A 24,077-nucleotide genomic window follows, 5' to 3' on the forward strand; every position below is an offset into this window, starting at 1 on the left:
TCGATGTATAGATTGAACGGTAGGAGCGAAAGACTACATCCCTGTCTTACACCCTTTTTAATCAGAACACTTTGACTTAGTCTCCCTCTCTTGAATCTTGTACATATTGTATATTACTTATCCTGCCCTATAGCTTACCCCTATTTTTCTCAGAATTTCAAACATTTTGCGCCATTTTACATTGTAAAGTGCTTATTCCATGTCTACTGATTTTTCTTTAGATTTGTCTGCATGTTCCTTGACTCTATAACCCCGGGTTCAGACTATTTTCGAATCATCCAAAATTAGGTAGACCAGCTGGGATACAATTCGAAGCTCTTTGCAACAACTGCCTCCTTGTCTGTGTACAAATAGTTGCCCCCTCCCCCCCCCCCCCCCCCCCCCCCACACACACACACACACACACACACACACACACACACACACACACACACACCACGCCACTCCTTTGCACCCTTCCTCTGTGCTATATACCCAGTCCTACGATTTGGATAGACCTCTTTTGTAGCCCTAAGGAAAATGCTAATCCATGCATTTGACTAAGTCCATTCCAATCAGTACTCGAAACTACCCAATGTGGCAAGTATCTACACAAATGGGTCAAAAGTCAGTGACAGGGTTGGTTATCCTTTCCTGCTCACAAAGGCACCCAAGAAGTGTTCTCTGCAGAGTGCGTGCAGTATATACACTGCAGAATTGGTTGTCATATCACAGGCTCTGCAGCACATTAAAACTCCCACTGCAAAGGACTTACTGGTTTGTAGTGACTCCATGAGCTGCTTACAAGGCATTTCTCAGTACTACCACAAAAACATTTTGGTTACCAACATCCCAGACCTATTAGTTGACCTCCACTGCTCTGGAACGACTGTCTGAATTCGTGTGGACACTAAGCCATGTGGGCACTCCACAAAATGAGTTCACTGACAAAAGAAGTAACCACAAGAGACAAAACTTGAACTCTGAGTACAGGGCACAGACCTACATTCACAACTGTTGACATCAAATTTTCAAAATCTAGGATATAGAACAGCAAGCTGCCACATCCCTCAACAAGCTGAGAATACCAAGGCATGGATACTTCCCTCCAGGTGCCATGGAAGGATGCCATCATACCATTCTACCTGTGTATTGGCCACACCAGACTTACCTGTTAGCTGCTGCTGCTGCTGCTTCTTCTTCTTCTTCTTCTTCTTCTTCTCTGACTAATTTCTGCCCTGTAGTGTCATGTTTTTAAACTTTTTATGTACGTCTAACAGTTTCAGCTGATTGTCTCAGGACCATGCAGTTCTCATTTTTTCACCCCATTTCTGTGATTACCCTTCTTGGTGTATAGATTTGAGTTTTTAGCTGCCTTGGTGATATCTTGCTTTTAATCATCTGACTTGAGCTATTGTCATGCAAATTGACAGCTGTGACAACCGTCACAAACTCTGGCGCTGTCAGTTCTCCTTATGTGAATTTCCAGTGCAATGAGGGACTGGTAACAAAGATTTTTTGTCCCTTTAAATTCATAATGATCATCACCAAACTGTGTAACACTGTGTCTTCCAGAATCCAGTAATAAGATATTTGATGTATTTACTAGTGCCTGAAGTAGCTACTTTATTTGCAGATGTTTCCATTATGCTGATAAGTTATGAGTATCATTGTTAAAACTGAGGTACTAAGTGTCATAAGTTTTCCTCAAGGTGTCTTGTCTCCAATCACCAACCCTTACCCTACATTTGGAACTGGTACTGGCTACGTTTATCTAGTACTAAATCTGCTAAATCCATACTTTAGCTGCTGCAGGTGAAATTGGCAGGTATTTGTTATAACTAAGGATGTGGTGGGTGAACTCTACAGTGGCAAGAGGCAATGGGTGGTTGTCAGAATTATGACCAATGGTGGGATAAAGGAGCAGTGTTGGCAACAGCTCCACCAAGGCACTGACCACAGCAGTGGCAGCAGTTCACAGTGCAGATGAGTGACAGCCTTGCTGTCCAGGACATAGTTCGCCAAGGTACCGATGTCCCAACATGGGGGAGATGACTTTCATCTCAAATGCCTACACATTCAAGTGGAACCAAGCAGCTTTGGTAGTTGCTTGCGCAGGCAAAATGAGTGAGCAGCTGCACTGTCCCAGGCTTGAACTGTAAGCCTACTGTAGGTAGGAGGCCCGCAGTGTCTGATGGTTGGCCTGCAGGAGGCCCACTGGTCACAAGGCACTAAGTTGCCCGCATGGACTTTGCACAGTTGGCAGGCCTGCTGCAAGTAGTAGTACATCTACATCTACATCCATACTCCGCAAGCCACCTGACGGTGTGTGGCGGAGGGTACCCTGAGTACCTCTATCGGTCCTCCATTCTATTCCAGTCTCGAATTGTTTGTGGAAAGGATTGTCGGTATGCTTCTGTGTGGGCTCTAATCTCTCTGATTTTATCCTCATGGTCTCTTCGCGATATATACGTAGGAGGGAGCAATATACTGCTTGACTCTTCAGTGAAGGTATGTTCTCGAAACTTCAACGAAAGACCGTACCGAGCTACTGAGTGAGCGTCTCTCCTGCAGAGTCTTCCACTGGAGTTTATCTGTCTTCTCCGTAACGCTTTCGCGATTCCTAAATGATCCTGTAAAGAAGCGCGCTGCTCTCCGTTGGATCTTCTCTATCAACCCTATCTGGTACGGATCCCACACTGCTGAGCACTATTCAAGCAGTGGGCGAACAAGCGTACTGTAACCTACTTCCTTTGTCTTCGGATTGCATTTCCTTAGGATTCTTCCAATGAATCTCAGTCTGGCATCTGCTTTACCGATGATCAACTTTATATGATCATTCCATTTTAAATCACTCCTAATGCGTACTCCCAGATAATTTATGGAATTAACTGCTTCCAGTTGCTGACCTGCTATTTTGTAGCTAAATGATAAGGGATCTATCTTTCTATGTATTCGTAGCACATTACACTTGTCTACATTGAGATTAAATTGCCATTCCCTGCACCATGCGTCAATTCGCTGCAGATCCTCCTGCATTTCAGTACAATTTTCCATTGTTACAACCTCTCCATACACCACAGCATCATCTGCAAAAAGCCTCAGTGAACTTCCGATGTCATCCACCAGGTCATTTATGTATATTGTGAATAGCAACGGTCCTATGACACTCCCCTGCGGCACACCTGAAATCGCTCTTACTTTGGAATATTTCTCTCCATTGAGAATGACATGCTGCGTTCTGTTATCTAGGATTTCCTCAATCCAATCACACAATTGGTCTGATAGTCCATATGCTCTTACTTTGTTCATTAAAGGACTGTGGGGAACTATATCGAACACCTTGCGGAAATCAAGAAACACGGCATCTACCTGTGAACCCGTGTCTATGGCCCTCTGAGTCTCGTGGACGAATAGCGCGAGCTGGGTTTCACACGACCGTCTTTTTCAAAACCCATGCTGATTCCTACAGAGTAGATTTCTAGTCTCCAGAAAAGTCATTATACTCGCACATAATATGTGTTCAAAAATTCTACAACTGATTGACATTAGAGATATAGGTCTATAGTTCTGCACGTCTGTTAGACATCCCTTCTTGAAAACCGGGATGACCTGTGCCCTTTTCCAATCCTTTGGAATGCTACGCTCTTCTAGAGACCTACGGTACACCGCTGCAAGAAGGGGGGCAAGTTCCTTTGCGTACTCTGTGTAAATGGTTAGTAGAGCCTGGCGGTGGCAGCTTGCAGACTTGATCGACCCATAGGTTGTTGTAGCTTTCCTTTTAGATGGTAGCTGCCAGTATATATATATATATATATATATATATATATATATATATATATATATATATATATATATATATATAAAAAAAAGAAAGATGATGAAACTTACCAAACAAAAGCGCTGGCAGGTCGATACACACACAAACATACACACAAAATTCTAGCTTTCGCAACCAATGGTTGCCTCGTCAGGAAAGAGGGAAGGAGAAGGAAAGACAAAAGGATATGGGTTTTAAGGGAGAGGGTAAGGAGTCATTCCAATCCCGGGAGCGGAAAGACTTACCTTAGGGGGAAAAAAGGACAGGTATACACTCGCACACACACACATATCCATCCACACATACACAGACACAAGCAGACAAGCAGGCCTTTACAAATGTCTGCTTGTGTCTGTGTATGTGTGGATGGATATGTGTGTGTGTGCGAGTGTATACCTGTCCTTTTTTCCCCCTAAGGTAAGTCTTTCCGCTCCCGGGATTGGAATGACTCCTTACCCTCTCCCTTAAAACCCATATCCTTTTGTCTTTCCTTCTCCTTCCCTCTTTCCTGACGAGGCAACCATTGGTTGCGAAAGCTAGAATTTTGTGTGTATGTTTGTGTTTGTTTGTGTGTCTATCGACCTGCCAGCGCTTTTGTTTGGTAAGTTTCATCATCTTTCTTTTTAGATATATTTTTCCCACGTGGAATGTTTCCCTCTATTATATATATATATATATATATATATATATATATATATATATATATATATATATATATAAAATAACAAAGATGTAGTGACTTACCAAATGAAAGTGCTGGCAGGTCGACAGACACACAAACAAACACAAACATACACACAAAATTCAAGCTTTCGCAACAAACTGTTGCCTCATCAGGAAAGAGGGAAGGAGAGGGAAAGACGAAAGGATGTGGGTTTTAAGGGAGAGGGTAAGGAGTCATTCCAATCCCGGGAGCGGAAAGACTTACCTTAGGGTGAAACAAGGACGGGTATACACTCGCGCGCGCACACACACACACACATATATCCATCCACACATATATGTGTGGAATGTTTCCCTCTATTATAACTATATATATATATATATATATATATATATATATATATATATATATATATATATATAAAAAATAGAGGGAAACATTCCACGTGGGAAAAATATATCTAAAAAGAAAGATGATGAAACTTACCAAACAAAAGCGCTGGCAGGTCGATAGACACACAAACAAACACAAACATACACACACAATTCTAGCTTTCGCAACCAATGGTTGCCTCGTCAGGAAAGAGGGAAGGAGAAGGTGCCCTGATTACCACATGACCAAGCCAGTGTACTGTTTTGAGTTTTGACAAATCAACACTTTGGCACAACAACAAATATATATATATATATATTTGTTGTTGTGCCAAAGTGTTGATTTGTCAAAACTCAAAACAGTACACTGGCTTGGTCATGTGGTAATCAGGGCACCGATGCTAAGAGACCTTGTCTTCTACTGTGCTTGACCATATTACGCCTCTGGTCTGAGGTAACTTCGGTTCTGTGGCACTGGTTGTTACTGCGTCAACAGGTTAGACCTGTTGTAGTTGCATATTGAGATTTATTGTCATAATGGAAGGAGTACAGGTAACAACTCAGTGCACTATACAGTTGAGGTATTGAGCAGTTGTCAGGTGCATGAACAACACTGAAGATATTGATGACGTTTTGGACAATATCCTCCATCAGAACTAATGCACATGCACATGCACATGCAGCTGCACTCCCCCCCCCCCCCCCCCCCCACCTCTCCCGTGCGCGTTAGAAGAGTAAGAAAACGTGTAGGGGAAGCTAGGCTGACTGTAGCACAGTGGCTCTTATGGGCAAGTTGTGTGTAGCACATGAAGTGGAGGAATGGGTTAGTGGGGGGGGGGGGGGGGGGGGGTTGTAACAATGGAAGAAGACCATGAAAAGAAAGGAGAGAGTTTTGATTAATGGATTAAAGAGGAAGACATACCAAATAGTTGTTGAGATGGGTGTGGGTGTCAAGCATAGATCAAGGCGAGGAAAATCATAGGGAAAAATCAAAGAATCTGTTGTTAAGACAATTTCCATCTACGTAATTCACAGAAACTTGTTTTGAGGGATGGGGTGAGGAGGATCAAGCTGGCTCGGGTTGTTGAAGCAACTATTTTAGTCAAACCACATTGTGCCTGCATTGGATTCTTCAATTAGTGGTCAAACTTGCTCTTGGGCCCATGTTTGGTCTATGGAGAATGATACACATCAAATCTCTGGTATGGCCAATGGCACACTCATAGCACTGTCAATGTCAACCTTTCTGTGGACAATCTAGAAGAATCGTTCAAAGCCACCCAATATCTTTAACACCTTTGTATGGTTCAGTTCTATTCATGAGTCCTTCCCAGTTGTTCCAAGAAGCATCTGTCAGTATCAAGCACTCCAACCATAACCAATACTATGAAGTATTTGGCAGCCAAACCTTTCACAATATTCTGTCTCTTCCGTACTCTTTGGCCACCCACGGATGGTGTATGTGCAGTAATGAGCAATTGTGAACCCATTATCCTGAAAATCGTTAAGTCAGCCACAGTTCATCATAGTTCACAAACAGCTTTCCCGCTTACACACGTGTTTCCAGAATTTTCCAACTCCTATATAAACCAGTTGCAAAGGAATTAACCCTCATCTCTATCACAAATGTCACCACTGAGTGGAAAATTTTAATGACATTCCCTCCCAGGGATTTGGCTATCTTTCATCATGTCCTAAAATGGGCAACATTTTTCCCAAAATTCTTCCCACTCTTCTCAAAATGGTTTCCCTCAGCCCACCTAATGAGGAAACTATGTTCCTCCATACTTACGCCAGAGCTACTCCTGGTCTTTTGCCACATTAAAGACCTTTCATATGAACTTGCACAACACATCCTGTTAAAGAACAATTCCAAGTATATCATACCCTATCATAGACACCTGGGAAAGCAGTCATTTCATGTTGAACTTTAGGCAGCACAGAACTGAGTCCATTGGTGCTTCCAGGTTACTTCCTGCACCTACTGCCTGTTCTGCCTCAACTCTTCCTTTCTTTCTGTATCTTTGTATCGTGTTCTTTCTCCTTTTTTAAAGTATACATTATTTTCTAGCCTTCATTAATAATAATAATAATTGTACTGGCTAGTATCCTCCATTGTTTTAATAGCAGTTGTTTTATAGTTGGGGACACCAGCTATGAAAAAAATGTGAATATTTCTAATACCAATATTTTCTGTTACAGGATACATCAGGTGATGCTGCGTTACAGAATAAGACGGTGGCTCCAAGTGATTCAGATGATAAAAAGAAAAATGAAACGCTACTTGTAGACAGAGTACCTGAGAAAAAGACTGATGCTGAGCAGGATAAGAAAAATTATCACTGCAAAATCTGCAACTTTGAAAGTAAACATAAGTCAGTGTTCCTCTTCCATTTGCAGAGACATATTCAAAGTAGTTATAGGTGTGATTTCTGCAATGCATTACTGCCCAAAGGATTTAAAATACTGGATAGCAAGAATGCAGAAACAAGCAATGGAGAAATAGCTAATAAAAATGAGGTCATTCCACACACTGAAGCACCAGAAGTTCAAGCTACAAAAGAAGTGAAGGATTATGTGGAAACAATGATTGAAGAATTACATACCACAGGTATCGTTACCACAATGAAACCAGTAACCCCAGAAAAATTTAAATCCTCTTCAGAAATACAGATTGATAATGTACATAATAAAGAAACTGTTGTGGCGAGTACCCTAAGTGAAACTAAAGATACAAGTGCTATTTATGAACAGCAGAGTGGGACTAGTGTTGAGCAAGGGACACTTAATATCCTTCTGACTTTCCCAAATGAAAGAAGACAAAGTATATCAGTTCATCACGATGTCCCAATAGAAAATAATTTCAGTAACGATGTAGTGGCAAGGCAGCTGAGAGATATATTTGGAAACTTTAATGATGAGCCAATGGATGTAGAAGACAAAACTGATACGTCTGAGGAAAAGAATGTAGGAAGTTTGAATACAGCTTTTGTGAAAACTTTAGCTGATGTTCCATTGCTGGAAAATAGTCCATTAATGGTTGTCAGTAATAATGAAAGTCATAAACAAGAACAGAATGAAGCAGGTTTAAAGAAATTGACCACAGAAAATCCAGATTCTGAAATATGTGCAGAGGAGATGGATGTTGAGCCTGAAACTAGTTCCTGTAATGAAGACACAGAAGAAAAATATCAAAAACAGTTGGCTTTACTGGATGAAATGGGTTTGATAATGTTACCCAAAAGGATTCGGCCATCTGCATCCAAGCAGAGTGCTGAAACCGTTGTGAAAGGAAGTGACGATATGGTAGAGGATAGTAGAGATCGACATTGGGGTGACCCATGTCACACAGAAAACACTGTAGAGCCAAGTCAAGAACATGAGGATCAAAGCACTCAAGAAAATGAATTACAAGTCTTGAAGGAGCAGTCTCAATGGCTGCCAGAATCTCTTAATCCTGTAGAAACAATTTCAACCACTACAGAAAGTGTTACAGTGCTAATGGAAAATGATGCACAACTGCAGCCTGTTCAGACAACTGAAAATGGAAATGAGTGGTTGAAATCAAATGTCACACTTGTAAATGAGAATCCCCTTTGGCTCCATCAAGCTGACAATACATCCACTACCACCGATGGTAGTAGTGAAATGACAGTGTGGACAAATACTGCTAGTCACTCTGATCCACCAGAAACACTTACAGTGGCAGAGACAGAAAGAAATTGGCTGCTACCAGAAAATCAGATTTCTGAACCAGTTTGTACCAATGTAAAGGAAACTGAAATAGAAGGTGTCGATACTATTAGAGACACACATGTTTGGGACCCAGCACAGAATGGTAACACAGACAGTGGTGGTGACATTTCCAGGAAAAGCGATGAGTTGGGTGGTAATATGAACAGTGATAGTCCTGCCAGCAACAACGGAGAAGGTGTTACCAGCACAACTACTGTACCTGAAAGTGAAGTTACCAACAGTAATATGTTACTCATTGAAGTAGAAAATGAAGAAAGGGCAGAGAATTCGCTCAGTAACAAGCAATGTGTCAAGGTTGATAAGGAAGACTTAAAGGACAATGTAAAAAGTTTACATTCAGATCCAGCTGAGCAAAATACTGTTGAAGAGCCTTCTTCCCCTATGCAAGATGTTGTTGACGAAGTGATTACACATAGTGTGGAAACAGTGATTGTAGGCAGCACTCATCAGACTGAACTGAGTGCACAGGAACATCTAAGTACGGTGTTTGTAACTGACAATGTACATCTTGAGACAGCTACATCAGGACAAGCTGTTAGCCCCAATAAACAGGAAGATACTGATGATACTGCCTCAGCCGACAGTTGTGACGTGAAACAATTTGACTTTCGAACATCAGAGAGAGACCTGTGTAATGAAGGAGGAAACAGTGTTGAGACTGAAGAAGTCATGTCCAGTATTAGTATCAAGGAAGATGATGATCATTCCTCACAGGTAAAAGAGTTGGAGGACACAGGCAGTATCAGTAGTGTAGTGCCACAGTCTGAACTTAAAGTGTATAGTGACAAAAGTGATATCATCATGACATTGGTTGAAGGACAGAGTGATGTTAATGAAAGTAGTACTGAATCTAATTTTGAGAGTGTAAAAAGATAGAACTGCAATGTTAGAAAGTATCCATTGTTAATGTACAAAGAATTTTTGTGTCAAAAACATATTTTACAAATGAATTGTATTCATTGTTATATTAAGTATCTGCCACTGGCTATATTTGTTTATATGTGTATATAATCTGTAAATAATGAGTGTTGAAATTAAAAGCATAAAATTTTCACAAGAATAAAATTAATTTGTATACTGTTTCTGCATTTTAATTTAATATATGGAGAAATTTTTGAGGTTTTTGATATTTTACTTGCATCTTGTTACTCTACAAAAAGCGTGTGCCTGTGTGCTAAATGTTAGAGAATCTAAATCAAATGTTTTGGTGCATTCAGTAGTTGTTTTACTGTGTCCCTGAAGAACATTTATATTTTGTAAAGCAGTAGACAGTGGTTAAATACAATTGCGAAGAGTAAGCATTTTCCCTACTTAACTAATAGCAGTACCATTTCATTATATTATATGAATTTAAATCCAGTTGGGTTCATTTTTTGTTTATTTAGTGTACACCATTGTACATCACATACAAATAGTCTACAATACACACATTAAGTATGCACATAAAACATGTGGGTCATATAAATAAAGATATAAAACCAAAAAATATATGGGAACACAACTGCAGCTGGATATCCATATTGATGGTATATTCTACTATCTTTCCAGCAGCATGGAGTGGTCACAAGTGAAGTCTGTCAGTAGTCGATCTTCAAATGTTATGTTTGACGGTTTGCGTAGCAGCTCCACAGTCACATTTGGGAGAAATTTGTATTCTGCAAGGGTTATCTGTTTTAAAATAAAACAGTTACAATATGGACAAACCAAATTTTATTACATACACATTAAAGGCACTCTTCAGCTACTTTTTTACATAATTGCCACTGAAACTGAGGCATTTATCATACTGTGGTAAGTTTTTCAGTATCGTCTCTGTAAAAATTTGCCACGTGTTTGCAGCCACTGGATTATACCAGCGTGCATTTCAGCATCAGTATCAAAGCATTGTGTGGTAAGCTGTATCTTCGTTGCTGTGAAGAAGGGGGTAATCGCTCAGTATGGTGAATGATCAAACACTCCCATCCAAAACCTCACAGGAGCTCTTGCATATAATTGACCATCTGTGGATGTGCATTGTCCTGAAAAACGTTTACAAAAAGTTTTCCCCAACGCACATTTGTATCGCCCCTTAATTTCAGCGTTTGAAAAATTTCACTTGGCTTGCTGTTTTTTGCCAACAAAAATTTAAACACAGAATGCACCTCACAAGTTGAAGGATTTTCTATTGCAGTGTATGCATTTTAACACACCACAGAAAGTGAAGTAGCAGAGACACAGATCACATGCTATCACCGCTGGAAGCATACTAAATGTAGGAAAGTAATACGACCAAGATGGTGGCTGTAGCCCTGCCCACTGCCACGATAGCCAAAAACTTCTGTTACTTTCTGGATGGCCCTCGTATTTAGGGTTGGCCAGGTTTTGTGAGGCTTGTCAAATCGATGTGATGTGGTGGTGAGGCAAGGCTTATTATGAAAAGTAGGTGGTATGTGTTAGGTTCACTCCACTTCCCAGCAATCCACGATGAATCCATTTTCATCCAGAACTGTAGCACTCGTAAAGGGTGGATATCTAGAGCACATCCAGTTCTCTCTCTGTCAGGGATGTCTTGATGGATTTGTACAGGAGGGTTATTCTTGAACTTTTTGAGTTCTGTAGGAATGATTTCTCTCATCACAGGCAGAGAAGAGCTATATTGCTTTGTGCGGTAAGTAAATAGGTTGGGGTCACCTGTATTGTGCTTGTAAGGTGCATAGTTCGATTTAGTTGAAAATAGATGCAACTAGTATGAGTTCTGTTAAGTCACACTGGCACTCAGTATTCCACAACCAGATAGACTAGGCCAAATGCAGAAGTCCGTGGCGTGGTGCTTGAGGATCTCCATGAAGTGTTAGCACGATTCTGCAAACATGTTGTTAGTTCTAATTTTGGCAAATGTGTTTGACAGATGATTCTTGAAGATCAGTGAACTATCTAGAGTGACTTCTAGATATTTTGCATTTCGTTTGTGAGACAGTAGTTTGATTTGTGAGAGAAAAAGGAGTTCTCCTATGGCTAACTTGCTGTCGAGATGGGATGTAGAGAATTCTATCTTTGTGGCCTTGGTTGTAATCTCCAACAGCAACAGTGTTTCCCAATAACTTTTAAACCCTTTGTCAAGATATCCTCAGTGGCCTCTATATCTTTAAAACTTACTGCCAGGGCCCAGTTGTCGGCATCTTCAAACTTCGGTGAGGATGTTTCAGGCATATTAGCTACATGAAGGGTGAATAACAGGGGAGGCAGAACAGATCCCTGTGGAAAGCCAATGTTTAGCTTCTGTTGCGTGCTTACCTGTTACCCATCAGCACTTGGAAGTTTTTATTAGAAAGAATGGAAATGACCATGAGTTTTAGTATCATGCCCTGTCTCCAGACAGTGTCGTATGCTGCTGTAAGATCAATAAACACAGCTGATGTTTTCAGTTGTTTTTGGTAGCCTGCATCTATGAACATAATTAATAAGAGAAAAAAACTTGTTTTAGCAATTTCAATTAGAGCAAAATCCTGCCTGTTCAGTTCAGATATGTTTCAGTATTTTGTCTGATTCTGTTACAGAATAATCATTCCAAAAGTTTGTAAATCGTACAGAGTAGTGCAGTTAATCTATAGCTTTGCAGGGAGTCATTTGTTGTTCCTAGTTTTAAGATAGTGATGATCCTTGTTTGCTTGAGTTGATAGGCAACATTGCCTGTCTGCAAAATACCTGTGAAAAATATGGGAGCACTTTCATGTATTGTTACTGAAATGTATGAGGATTTTGTATGGATACCATTGAAACCAGGGGCTTTCCCTAATTAGCTGTTAGTTCATTCCATAGTTCCAGATGTTAGCATTTTGTACAACCGAAACTGAAGTATAAACATGAAAATGAAAATTCACATAGACTTGAAAGAGAGCAATATAGAGCGACGGTTTGATGATGCAAGCTGTGTTGATTTGCCCCTAAATGAAGGAGCAGGAAGTGTTACAGACACAATAAAACCTTTACTTTTCATGGAATTGCCCTGTTCTGAGGGTCTTCAGATCTTTCTTAGCCTTAACTGAATGCTCTCGATCTGGTTGAGCTCTTGAGTTTGCCACAATATGATTAGCAACTTGATTTGGTTATACAGTGTCTCATACAAATTCCAGTGGGCTACCAACTCCTAACATCCTCAGTAAGGACCAAGCCTACTAGACTTTCTGAAATCCAAGCCTTCAATGGTCTCATCCAACTTTTTGCATCATGCTGTTTCAGTGTTTTCAAGTGGTCTCTGCTTTCCTGGAATTCTTCATGCAACTTCTTGCAATCCAGCTGGAGATGTATTTCTTCTGATAGGCTCTGGAATGACATTTTTGACTATACTGATAATTGCCTCAGTTGGTGGTATCTGTCCTGTGCATTTGTATAAGTTGACACAGAATGCCTCCGTCAGCAAATCAAAGCCAGATATTTTGCCCCTTGAGGTAGGTTTTCTTCAGATTCAGCCCTTGTATCTTGTATGGCAACCAGATTGATATCATTATTATTTGAAATTTCTTGTAGGATTTGACATTTAACTGATCTTATTCCTTCTGTATCAAAGTGACAAACACAGAGAGGATCCAAGCTTCCTAGTCAGATGGTCCTTCACAAATCTGTTTGTTGGAATCATGTTGTGATATGTGATGTAAGTGACAGGACACATCGATGATTGTCTGGTGCCTGTTGTGCTAGTTCATTTAGCATTATTCAGGATGTGTGTGAAGTATTCTACTATGGTCATGAAGTAGTATTAATCATTTTACTATTTGCAGCTGAAAATAATTTAGCATTGATGTTACATCAGTTTTAACAAGTGCTAATGATCCTGTTATGTAGGCTGTGATATAGAATGTTCTCCTATGTAATCAACAATAAAGACTGAGTGACTTTGACACCCTATTAGAGTTCAAGTGTTAAGATTTAATTCTAATAGTATAACCACATAACTAAATCCTGATTTTTGTGAACAGAGAAGGCTGATTACTTATTCTGTGCCACAAAAAGAAAAGAACAGACGGAGCAGTTAGAAATATTTCATGTTATAAATATATATTTCTTTTAAACAGCCAGCTGTCAGGTATTTACTGTTTACCTACAGGAATTAACATACTTTTGGATTTGGTTAAGTTTGTACAAGGTTAACAGTATGCTGGAAAGGATAGACTGCAACTCACAGTAAAGATGACACGTTGAGTTGCAGACAGGCACAATGAAAAGACTGTTGTTGCTCACTTACCTTCCAGCAGAGTCTTCTTCAGGAAAGAAAAGAAAAGAAAAAACACGTACGCTCACACAAGCAAATGCACCTTATGCATGCATGCATGAATGCTCCCTCTGGCCGCTGCTGCCAGAATGCTATGGTGTCATCTTGAGCACAAGCAGCAAGTTTGAGTGGGCAGGAGAAGGGATTGCAGGGTATGTGTGATGGGGAGAGGAGTAAGTGCTGCCTGACAGAGCATCCAGGGACTAGATGGTGTCAAAAGGCTGTGTACCATGACGTCAGGTGGCTGTGGTGGGAGGTGGAAAGGAGAGCAGCAAAAAGGGGAAACATTGGCAGAGAGCAGAGCACAAGGAGGCAGGGGGACATGAATTGGGAGGTGGTGTTAGGACAGAGGGGATGAAAACTGTTGTACAGAGGGTGTGTGGACAGTAGATTACCTTAGGTGGAGGCTGGTAAGATTTTGTGATCGGAGAATGTGGTGTAAGGATAACTCCTATCTGCTCAGTCCAGAGAAGTTGGTGGTAAACGGGGATCCAGATGGCCTCAGTTGTGAAGCAACCATTGAAATTGAGCATTATGTTTCGCCATGGTATGGTCCACTTTGCTCTTGGTTGTAATTTGGGAGTGGAATTTGTATTGGTCAGCCAGGCAAGGGGATGGGATCGGGAGTGGTGTAGGGATGGACTATAGTGTTGTGGAGGTTGGGTAGGTGATGGAACATCTCTTGGGGGGGGGGGGGGGGGGGGGTTGTAGGTAGAACGTCTTCCATTTTAGGGCATGATAGTAGATGGTCTAAGACCAAGTGAAGGATGATGTGCAGTTTTTCCAGTCCAGAGTGGTACTGATAACAAATGGTGTGCTCCTTTGTAGCTGGTTCTTGGAAATGGTAGGAGGATTGAAGGTGTATGGCGGTATGGCATGGGAAATCTGTTGCCGACAAGGTATGGGGAATAGTACCTGTCTGTGAATGCCTTTGTGAGACCTTCTGCATACAGGGCAATGGAGTTCTTGTCACTGCAAATATGCTATCCTCAAGTGGCCAGGCTCTATGGGAGGGATTATCTGGTGTGGGAGATATGGCAGCTGTTGAAATGTAGGTACTGTTTGTGGTTGGTGAGTTTAATGTGGGAAGAGGAGTGGATGGAGTCCTCAGAGAAGAGCTGGTCAACATCCAGGATGGTGGCACGCAAGGCCCATGTGAAGCAGATGGGAGAAAAGGTGTTGAGGTTTCGAAGAAATGAGGATAGAAAGTCCTGGCCCTAAATCCAGACCATGAAGATATTGTCAGTGAACCAGACCAGACTAAGGGTTTGGAATATTTGGAAGCTATTAAGGTTTCCTCTAGATGACCCATAAACAGGTTGGCATGAGAGGGGAGCCTCTGGGTGCCAGTGGCTGTGCCACAGATTTGGTTGTATACATTCCCTTCAAAGGAGAAGTAGTTGCGTGTTAACATAATGTTAGTAAGCTGTATGAGGAGTGAGGTTTGAAGTGAAGAGGGAGGTAGGGAAAGGTAATGTTAAACAGCGACAAGACTATGGGATGTTGGGTGCAATAGCCAGCTAGAGTGGGGTGTCCAGAATTGGGTTTTGTTGATTCTGGGGAGCAAGGTGAGTGTGTCATAGGGGTGAGGATCAAAGTGGATTTATGGGAGTGTTTCTGGGAAAGGCTTTAAGCAATAATCAAATCAATTGCTCTCCAGCACCTGGAAGAGCATCTCAGACACCACCGTCCAACCTGTATCCTCCCCAAAGTGTTCCTCCTCATCAAGCCCTTGTAGCACCCAGAGACTGCCTAGCTGCCACTTCAACTTGATACATCCCCCCGAAACTCCTTGCCAACACACAACTAAATCAGAGCAAAAACAATCCCACAACACTGTTAACCTTTCCACCAAAATCCTCAGCCACAAAAGAAGTGCCAGGCCTATCAGAAGGTATCACCTTCAGCTGTACACCCAAATTTAAACATTTTGGACTTGTCAAAGACCTACACCCTTCTCGTGATCCATAAATTTGCCACCAATCCCTCCAGCCAAAGGCAGCTAATCCCAGCCTTGAACCCTAACTCTCCCAGTTCATATCACCATCGAGCCACGATGATCCCCTCATCCACCTAACTATCCCCTGTCATCTTTCAGCATCTTTACCTCCAACCTGGCCTCACCATATTTCCCAAGAACCTTCTTAAGGACACCAACCTTAGACAGAAGAAAGGACAGCCACACACAGATCCTTACCTAATCATATGACCTGCAGACAAAGGTTCCAACATAGTCATTATGAACTGCAGTGATTACCTGGTAGGAAGGCCTCTGCCAATTGTCTGACTCCTCCACGTATAAACTCTACCTGACTAATCCCATTCCATAAGCCCAACACAATCTCCAATCCCCGTTCAAAAGTTTAGGCCCATCCCAGAACCTCTTCCCTGAATCCATTTCCCTCTGCAACCTTGTGACACCCCGCGCACCCATCATCTACATGCTCCCCAAATACACAAATGCAACAATACTGACACCTCACTGTAGCTGGTTATTGACCCTATTGAAAGAATTTTGGCCCTCGTTGTCAAACACCTCCGACCAGTTGCCCAAAATGTAGCCTCCCATGTCAAAGATACCAAACACTTTCTTCACGGTCTCTCCGCGATCACCACACCTTTAATCCCTGGATTGCTACTTTTCATTGTTCACACCACTTCCCGAAACACCAACATCCCTTATGCCCCTAGTCTTGTCGCTATTGAACACTACCTCTCCCAACATCCTTCAGACTCAAAATCCACAACCTTATTCCTCACACACCTTACTAACCATCTTAAGACACAACCACTACCTCTTTGAAGGGAAGGTATACAACCAACTCTATGGCACAGCCATGGGTACCCACATGGCACTCTCCTATTCTAACCTGTTTATAGATCATGTAGAGGAAATCTTCATAACTTCACAAAACTCCAAACCCCTCGCTGGTAGTGTTCATTGACAATATTTCCATGATCTGGACTCATGGCCTGGACTCCCTTATCGTCATTCCTTCAAAACCTCAATACCTTCTCTTCCATCTGCTTCACATGGACCCTGCGAGTCACAATCCTGGACGTTGATATCCTACTTTCTGATGACTCCATTCACACCTCTCTCCACATTAAATCCCAAACCTGTATTTTCACCACTGCCATCCTTCATTAGGGCTTTGATTATCAATCATCACCACCTGAAATTGGACATCCTACCTACTATCCTTCTCACATCTCCTAAATTGGTGTTCTGACACCCACCAGCCTCCACTGCATCCTAGTCCATCCCTATACTATTGCCAAACCCTACCCCTTGTGACGGGGTCATACCCTGTGGAAGATCCAGGTGCAAGACCTGCCCAATACTTCGTACTCCAGTCCTATCACACTCTTATCCTAACCCCATCAGAAACCAGGCCACCTGTGAAAGTTGCCATGTCATATATCAGCTCTGCTGCAGTCATTGCACAGGTTGTTACATTGGCATGACTGCCAGCTAGCTATCTACCAGGATGGATGGATGGCAAATGCCAAACTATGGTCAAGAGCAAAGTGGATTTCCCCCCACCCCTCTGTGACACAAAATGCAGTAAACATAATATGCTTGATTTCAATGGGTGCTTCGCAACCCAGGCCATCTGGATCTTCCCCTCGACCACCAGTTTCTCTGAGCGGCACAGATGGAAGCTATCCCTACAACACATTCTCCGCTCCCAAAATCATCTTAGCCTCACCCTAAGGTAACCTTCTGTCCTCACACCCTCCAGCCAACAGTTTCCAGCTCCTCTTTCCTATCACCTCCACCAGTTTCACATCCTCTCAAACTCCTTGTGCTCCACTGTCTACTAATACCACCAGTCTTTTCCCCCTCTCTGCTGCTCTCCTTCACCACTCCCCCCTACCACCTCCCCCCCCCCTCCCCCAGCCCCTCCCGATACTGCAACAGTCAGCCTCGTCTAGTCCCTGCACACTCCGTCCAGCAGTGCTGACTCCTGTCTCTCCTCCTCCTCCCTCCGACCTGGATCCTGTTACCCTCCTTCCCCACCTATTCAATATTACTTCCCCACTCAATGGGACACCATTGCATTCTGCCTGCAGCAACCAGAGAGAGGGGTCATGTATGTGTGAGGTGTGCTTTGGGGATACACAAGATATGCCATACACCTTAATAGGAGGAACAAGATATATGTGCAGTGGGAACTGAAGGGACAGGGGAATGCAAATGCAAAAATTACAGGTGTCAAAAGCAATTTTTTAAAGGCTAAATATCATTCAAATGGACTGCTTTAAAAGATGTCAAGATATATGAAGTGTCACACAACAAACATGTTTGAATAAGTTTGCTATAAAGAGTCAGAATATTAGACAGTCAAAAAACAAAATTAATATAGTTTTTATCTGTTTACATGACCTAGATCATCAAAAGGAAGTTGACGTCTTATCTGTCAGAACACCATGTACTTAATGGAATCCATATGTTAAACATTTTTGACAGCCTATTTCTGAAGGGAAATTACAGAGAAAAAAGTTTTTGTGTAAATTAGAAATAACTGAAAGTCATTTATAATTATTGCAGTACTAGATCCCCAAAGGGAAATTTCCAAAAATTATTAGAAAGAATTGAGTTGTTATGCCACCTAGCAGACAAGGAGAAAGAAAATGATAGTCTGTGGGAACTTAATTATTAATTTTCTGAAAGATTCAGATGAGACACTTTTTGGAAATGTTGCTTAGCCATTGTAGCCTGAATCTGTTAATTTTCCCACCAAAATTACAGAGGAAAGGAGTACAGCAACAGACAACATGAGAGAGCTATTTATTTATTTCAAGGTCCAACTGGTCACCCAATCAAGACCACAGTGAAAATCCAATGAAGCTTCAAACATATGTGTGCTCATCAACTGAATCACCTTGGACTAGTCAATTCTGAGTGCACAGTGAGCATATAAACATGCTTAGAACAATAGTTCCTCCAGCTACATGTGAAGGGTGAGCTGTCATTAGATTTATTCTTGCCGAGGGGTGCAGTGCAGCCAAAACTCATCAATAAGTAAGTAATGTGTATGGTGAAACTCTAGTGAGTGACAACAAAGTGCGACAGTGGTGCAGGTATTTTGAAACAGGATAAACAGAATGGAGGCGGTCAGGGAAGGAAGCAAGTATCAGTGAATGATCTTGTTCTGCGAGTGGATTGGGAAGTTCAAATCAACCATCTGTAAACAATTTCTGTGTGGAGCGATTCATTTCCTGATATTTCAAGGTTAGCTCTCTATACCATCGTAAGTGAGAGGCTTCAGTAATGCTAAAAGAGTAAGATTGGTACCTCATCACAAAACATAGTGAATGGGCACTACCATGCTGAAGAGGATTTTTTGATCAAAATTGTCATAGCAGATGAGACATTTCGAAAATGAAAAACAAAAGAGCGATCTCAACAGTGGGTACATTATCATTCCCCAATGTTGTCATAAGACATTGTCCATCTTCATGGCAATGGTCAGGCTCACAAGGCAGCTGCAACAGAGATACTCCCCACAGTGTTTTTGATGAGAAGTGTGTTATCACCCATCATACAGCCCAGACTTCGTGCTATCTGCTTTTCATCTCTTTGCACACATGAAACATTGACTAGGAGGACAGCATTTTGGCACAGACAATGAGCTGTAGATCAACATCAAGAGTTGACTGAAAGCCTTCTATGATGAGGGTATTGGACAGCTGGTACCATGCTACAACAAATAAGTCAGTGCGGCACTTATGTAATGAAGTAGTTGGAAGGTGTAGCTAAATGTTGCAAATAAAACAATGGGAACTTCATGTTGTAATGTCAACAATACAAGGAAAATAATGGATAAAAGGCTTTGGCAGAAAGCTAAATGTGTAACAGTCTTTTCATTGTGCCTGTAGGCAACTCAACATGTCATCTTTGTAGAGAGTAGTTATCCATTATTTTCCTTGTATTGTTGACATTACAACAAGAAGTACCCATTGTTTTATTATTTTGTGTGAGCGAGCGCCATCTCCAGCAGCTCATACTGGAATGGCATTCCAGTCCGAGCTGGTCATTTGTTTGTGAGGTGTGCTTACTTGCTTGTGTTTCCTGAAGAGGCTTTGGCAGAAAGCTAAATGTATAAGAATCTTTTTGTTGTGCCTGTGTGCAACTCTGTGTGTCATCTTTACGGCGACTCAGCGTGTTATCCTTATGGTGAGTAGCAATGTATCCTTTTCCTTATACTGTTGCAAATAAAACAGTTTTGATTTTCCCTGTGGTTTCCATTTCACAACTAATCAGACCTTGAAGAGAAAAAAAGGGGGGGGTCCTCGAATTTGTTGCTGAACATTTTATCAACTATATAAATTTTTATCCAGTAGTGAATGGTCTCTATGAACATAGTACACACTAGCCATACTAAATAACTTACAGGAGTGATATCAGGGAAAGCAGAGTAATTAATGAACAGATATCAATGTGCAGGGCAGCCTTACTGGAAACTTGGTGAAGGGATGGGTAAAATGTGACATGTAAATTCCAAATTTAACATAATTATACATGGTTTTTATCAGTCTTTAACAGCTGCTTTCTTTAGAAAACAATAGACTAAGGCACTAATAAGACACAAAGACTAAAAATGTGCGTGAGAAAATTCTATGAAATGGTTAGGACAAACAGAGGACGATGACTGTTTTTGTATTACAAGCAAAACTGTGCTGTCATAAGAAAAGTCATAAAACCTCTACATGACCACTGAAATTAATAATTTGGATAATAAAATTAAATCTGTACATAAAATAGTTAAGTGAGTAAACAAAGAAATCAGTTAAGAACTATATGAGGAGTTCATTGTTAAAGGAAACAGCAAAACAGTAAATGAAAGCATACAGTCATACTTTAGATTTCTGCCCCTAAGAACACAGCAGTGAGCAGTAAAGCAAGATGATGATAGGTGCCGAGAGAATGTATGTTGTGCTTGAAATGCACTCGCATCAATCTGCCGCAGCAGTGTAATCACATTTCAGAATGAAGTTCAACAAAGATCCATCAACTGCCAACTCCATTTGGTGTCGGTATGCACAGTTTGAAGCTTTAGAATGCCTCTGCAAGGGGAAATCAATGGGTCAGCCTGCAGTGAATGAAGAAACAGCAGACTGCACATAGCATAGTCAAAAGCAGAGAACTGAACATACTACAGCCAATAGTTTCTAAGATCTTAAGGAAACAACTGAAGCTGAAGTTTTACCACTTGCAAGTGCAGCAAGCTCTAATTCCCAAAGACAGTCAGAGGCTTTGAATTTTTGGCAATGTTCCAACAGCTTATGGAAAAGGATAGGTTTGGTGAGAAACTCTTATTCAGTGATGCCACAACACTGTTTGTGAATGGCACAGTGAACAGACACAATATTCAAATCTGGGGACATAGGATCCTCACACTATTGTTCAGCACATTCAAGATTCACCAGAAGTTAATGTATTCTAAGAAGTCCAACTGTTGAAAGTTTATGGCCCCTTTTTGCTCTGCGAAAAGACAGTTACGGAGCACATGAATCTGGTCATGCTAGAAAATTGGCTTTTGCCGCAACTGGAGACTGACAGTGTGTACTTTATGTACAATCAAGATGGTGCTCCACCTCACTTCCATCATAATGGTTGTGAATTCTTACACAAAGAAGAAACTGAGAAAGCAGATTGATGATTTGCTTATCATGTCATGGCCCCCAAGCTCTCCCAATCTAACCTCATACAGTTATTATTATTATTATTATTATTATTATTAGGAGGGGGGGGGGCGGTTTACATGAAAGATTCAGTGTTCATAACTCCTCCACCAACAAACATACCAGAACTATGATCTTGCATCAACAGTACTTTTGAACAGATAGCTAGGGATGTGCTGCATCAAATGTGGGAAGAACTTGATTATTAACTTGATATTGTCAGAATCAGTAGAGGGCTACATATGGAGCACTTGTAATATATATGGGGGAGGGGGGGGGGGTCCTTTAGAGTTTTTATGTGTGTGTTGAAAGTCTTGTGACAATATGTCAAATAATATAGCTACAGAAAATCTCTGAAACTGCTTCAGTCATTTGTAGCAACCCTGTATTTTACAACTACTTCCTGGGAGGCAAGCAGAAGCTGGCTTGGTGGGTATAAGGGATAAAGGGGGAAGCAATAGTGTATCCAAGAAACAATCCCTCATACATGTAGAGAAATCACATTTATGCCTTGACCTACAGGGAGGGAGGGACAGACTGGGTACTGGAAAAGATTATGCATGCAACAAACCATAACACACACATATCTCAAAATAAGATCCATTGTCTCAGTTCGGATTTCAAAAGTGTCTCTCCACAGAAAATTCATTTTTAATTCATGAACCAGTTTATACAAAATTTAAATGACAAAAGTTGCCAACCGGTATTTTCTGTGATTTAAGCATTTGACTGTGGAGTTCGCAGTATTCTTCTAGAGGAGCTGAAATGTTGTGGTATCAGGGATCTTACTTCTAACTGGTTTTCATCCAATCTAACTAAAAGGATGCCAAGTGTTGCATTAAGAATGAATTAATATTCCACAAAACCCAAAGAAATTCTGGTCATACGTAAAGGCTGTTGGTGGCACCAAAGTTAGTGCCCCGTATACAGCAAATAAGACGGGAACTGAAACTGAGAGGGTACAAAACCAAATGCTGAACTCCATTTTAAAATATGCCTTTACAAAGGAAAACCTAGGAGAATTGCCCCAGTTTAATCCTTGTACCACTCAAAAGATGAATGAAATGAGTATTAGTGTCAGTGGTGTTGAGAAACAGCTGAAATTGTTAAAATTGAACAAAGCTTTAGGGACTGATGGAATTCCTGTCAGATTCTATACTGAATTTGTGGCTGAATTAGCCTCTCTTCTAACTATAATCTGTCATAGATCCCTTGAACGAAAAAAAAAAGTACTCAGTTCTTGGAAGAAATCACAGGTCACACCAGTCTACAAGAAGGGTAGTAGAAGTGATCCACAAAACTACTGTTTAATATCCTTGATGCAGATTTACTGTAGAATCTTAGAACATATTCTGAGCTCAAACATTATGAGGTGTTCTGAACAGAATGACCACCTCATTGCCAACCAGCATGGATTCCAAAAACATCGATGATGTGAAATCCAACTTGCACTTTTCTCACTTGAACCTAACCTAACCTAAAGTATGATCATAAGGGGTATCAAGTGAAACTAGACTGGACTGAGAACTTTTTGGTAGCAAGGCTGCAACCTATTATCTTGGATGGAGAATCATCATCAATAATCTCAGACTTTTTGCAGATGATGCAGTTGGCTATGATGAAGTACTGTTTGAAAGAAGCTGCATAAATATTAAGTCAGATCTTCATAAGATTTCAAAGTGGTGCAAAGGTGGCAAGTTGCTTTAAATGTTCAGAAATGTAAAATTGTGCACTTTGCAAAATGAAAAAAATTAAGTCTCCTATGACTATAATATCAATGAGTCGCAGTTGGAATTGGCCAACTTGTACAAATACCTGGGTGTAACATTTTGCAGGGATATGAAATGGAATGGTCACATAGGTTCAATTGTGGGTAAAGCAGGTGGTAGACTTCAGTTTATTGGTAGAATACTGAATGAGGTGGCACAATGGTTAGTACACTGGACTCACATTCAGGAGGATGACAGTTCAAACCTATGTCTGGCCAGCCTGATTTAAATTTTCTGCAATTTTCCTAAACCGTTACAGGTAAATGACAGGATGGTTCCTCTGAAAGGGCATGGCCAATTTCCTCTCCCATCCTTCCTTAATCTGAGCTTTTGCTCCATCTCTATTGACCTCATTGTTGATGGGACGTTAAACCCAATCTCCTCCCTTATTGGTAGAACACTGGGGAAGTGCAGTTAGTACACAAAGGAGATTGCTTACAAATCACTCATGCTACTGGTTCTAGAATATTGCTAATGTGTGTGATAGAATTAACAGGAGATATTGAATGTGTACGGAGATGGGCAGCACGAATTGTCACAGGTTGGTCTGATCCATGGGAAAGTGTCCCAGAGATACTGAAGAAACTGAACTAGCAGACTCTTGAAGATGGATGTAAACTATTCTAAGAAAGTCATTAACAAAGCTTCAAGAACCCACTTTAAATGATGACTCTAAGAATATTCTATAACCCCCTGTGTATGCTGACACAGGGATCATGAGGATAAGATTAGAATAATTATTGCATGCATAGAGGCATTCAAACCATTATTCTTCTCA

At 41.1% G+C, this 24,077-nt stretch overlaps 1 protein-coding gene across 6 annotated transcripts in view; it reads left to right on the forward strand.

The window, feature by feature from the left end:
• LOC124796742 overlaps positions 1 to 9,648 on the forward strand; it is a 54,463-nt gene extending 44,815 nt beyond the window's left edge. For all 6 annotated transcript variants that reach the window (XM_047260719.1, XM_047260720.1, XM_047260723.1 and 3 more), the window contains one exon: positions 7,037 to 9,648. In XM_047260719.1, coding sequence (XP_047116675.1) covers positions 7,037 to 9,466 — 2,430 coding nt within the window. In that variant the 3' untranslated portion in view covers positions 9,467 to 9,648. The remainder of the gene's footprint in view (positions 1 to 7,036) is intronic.
• Positions 9,649 to 24,077: the final 14,429 nt, after the last annotated feature.

Source organism: Schistocerca piceifrons, chromosome 1 (genome assembly GCF_021461385.2).
Source record: "Schistocerca piceifrons isolate TAMUIC-IGC-003096 chromosome 1, iqSchPice1.1, whole genome shotgun sequence".
In the NCBI taxonomy this organism is placed as follows: domain Eukaryota; kingdom Metazoa; phylum Arthropoda; class Insecta; order Orthoptera; family Acrididae; genus Schistocerca; species Schistocerca piceifrons.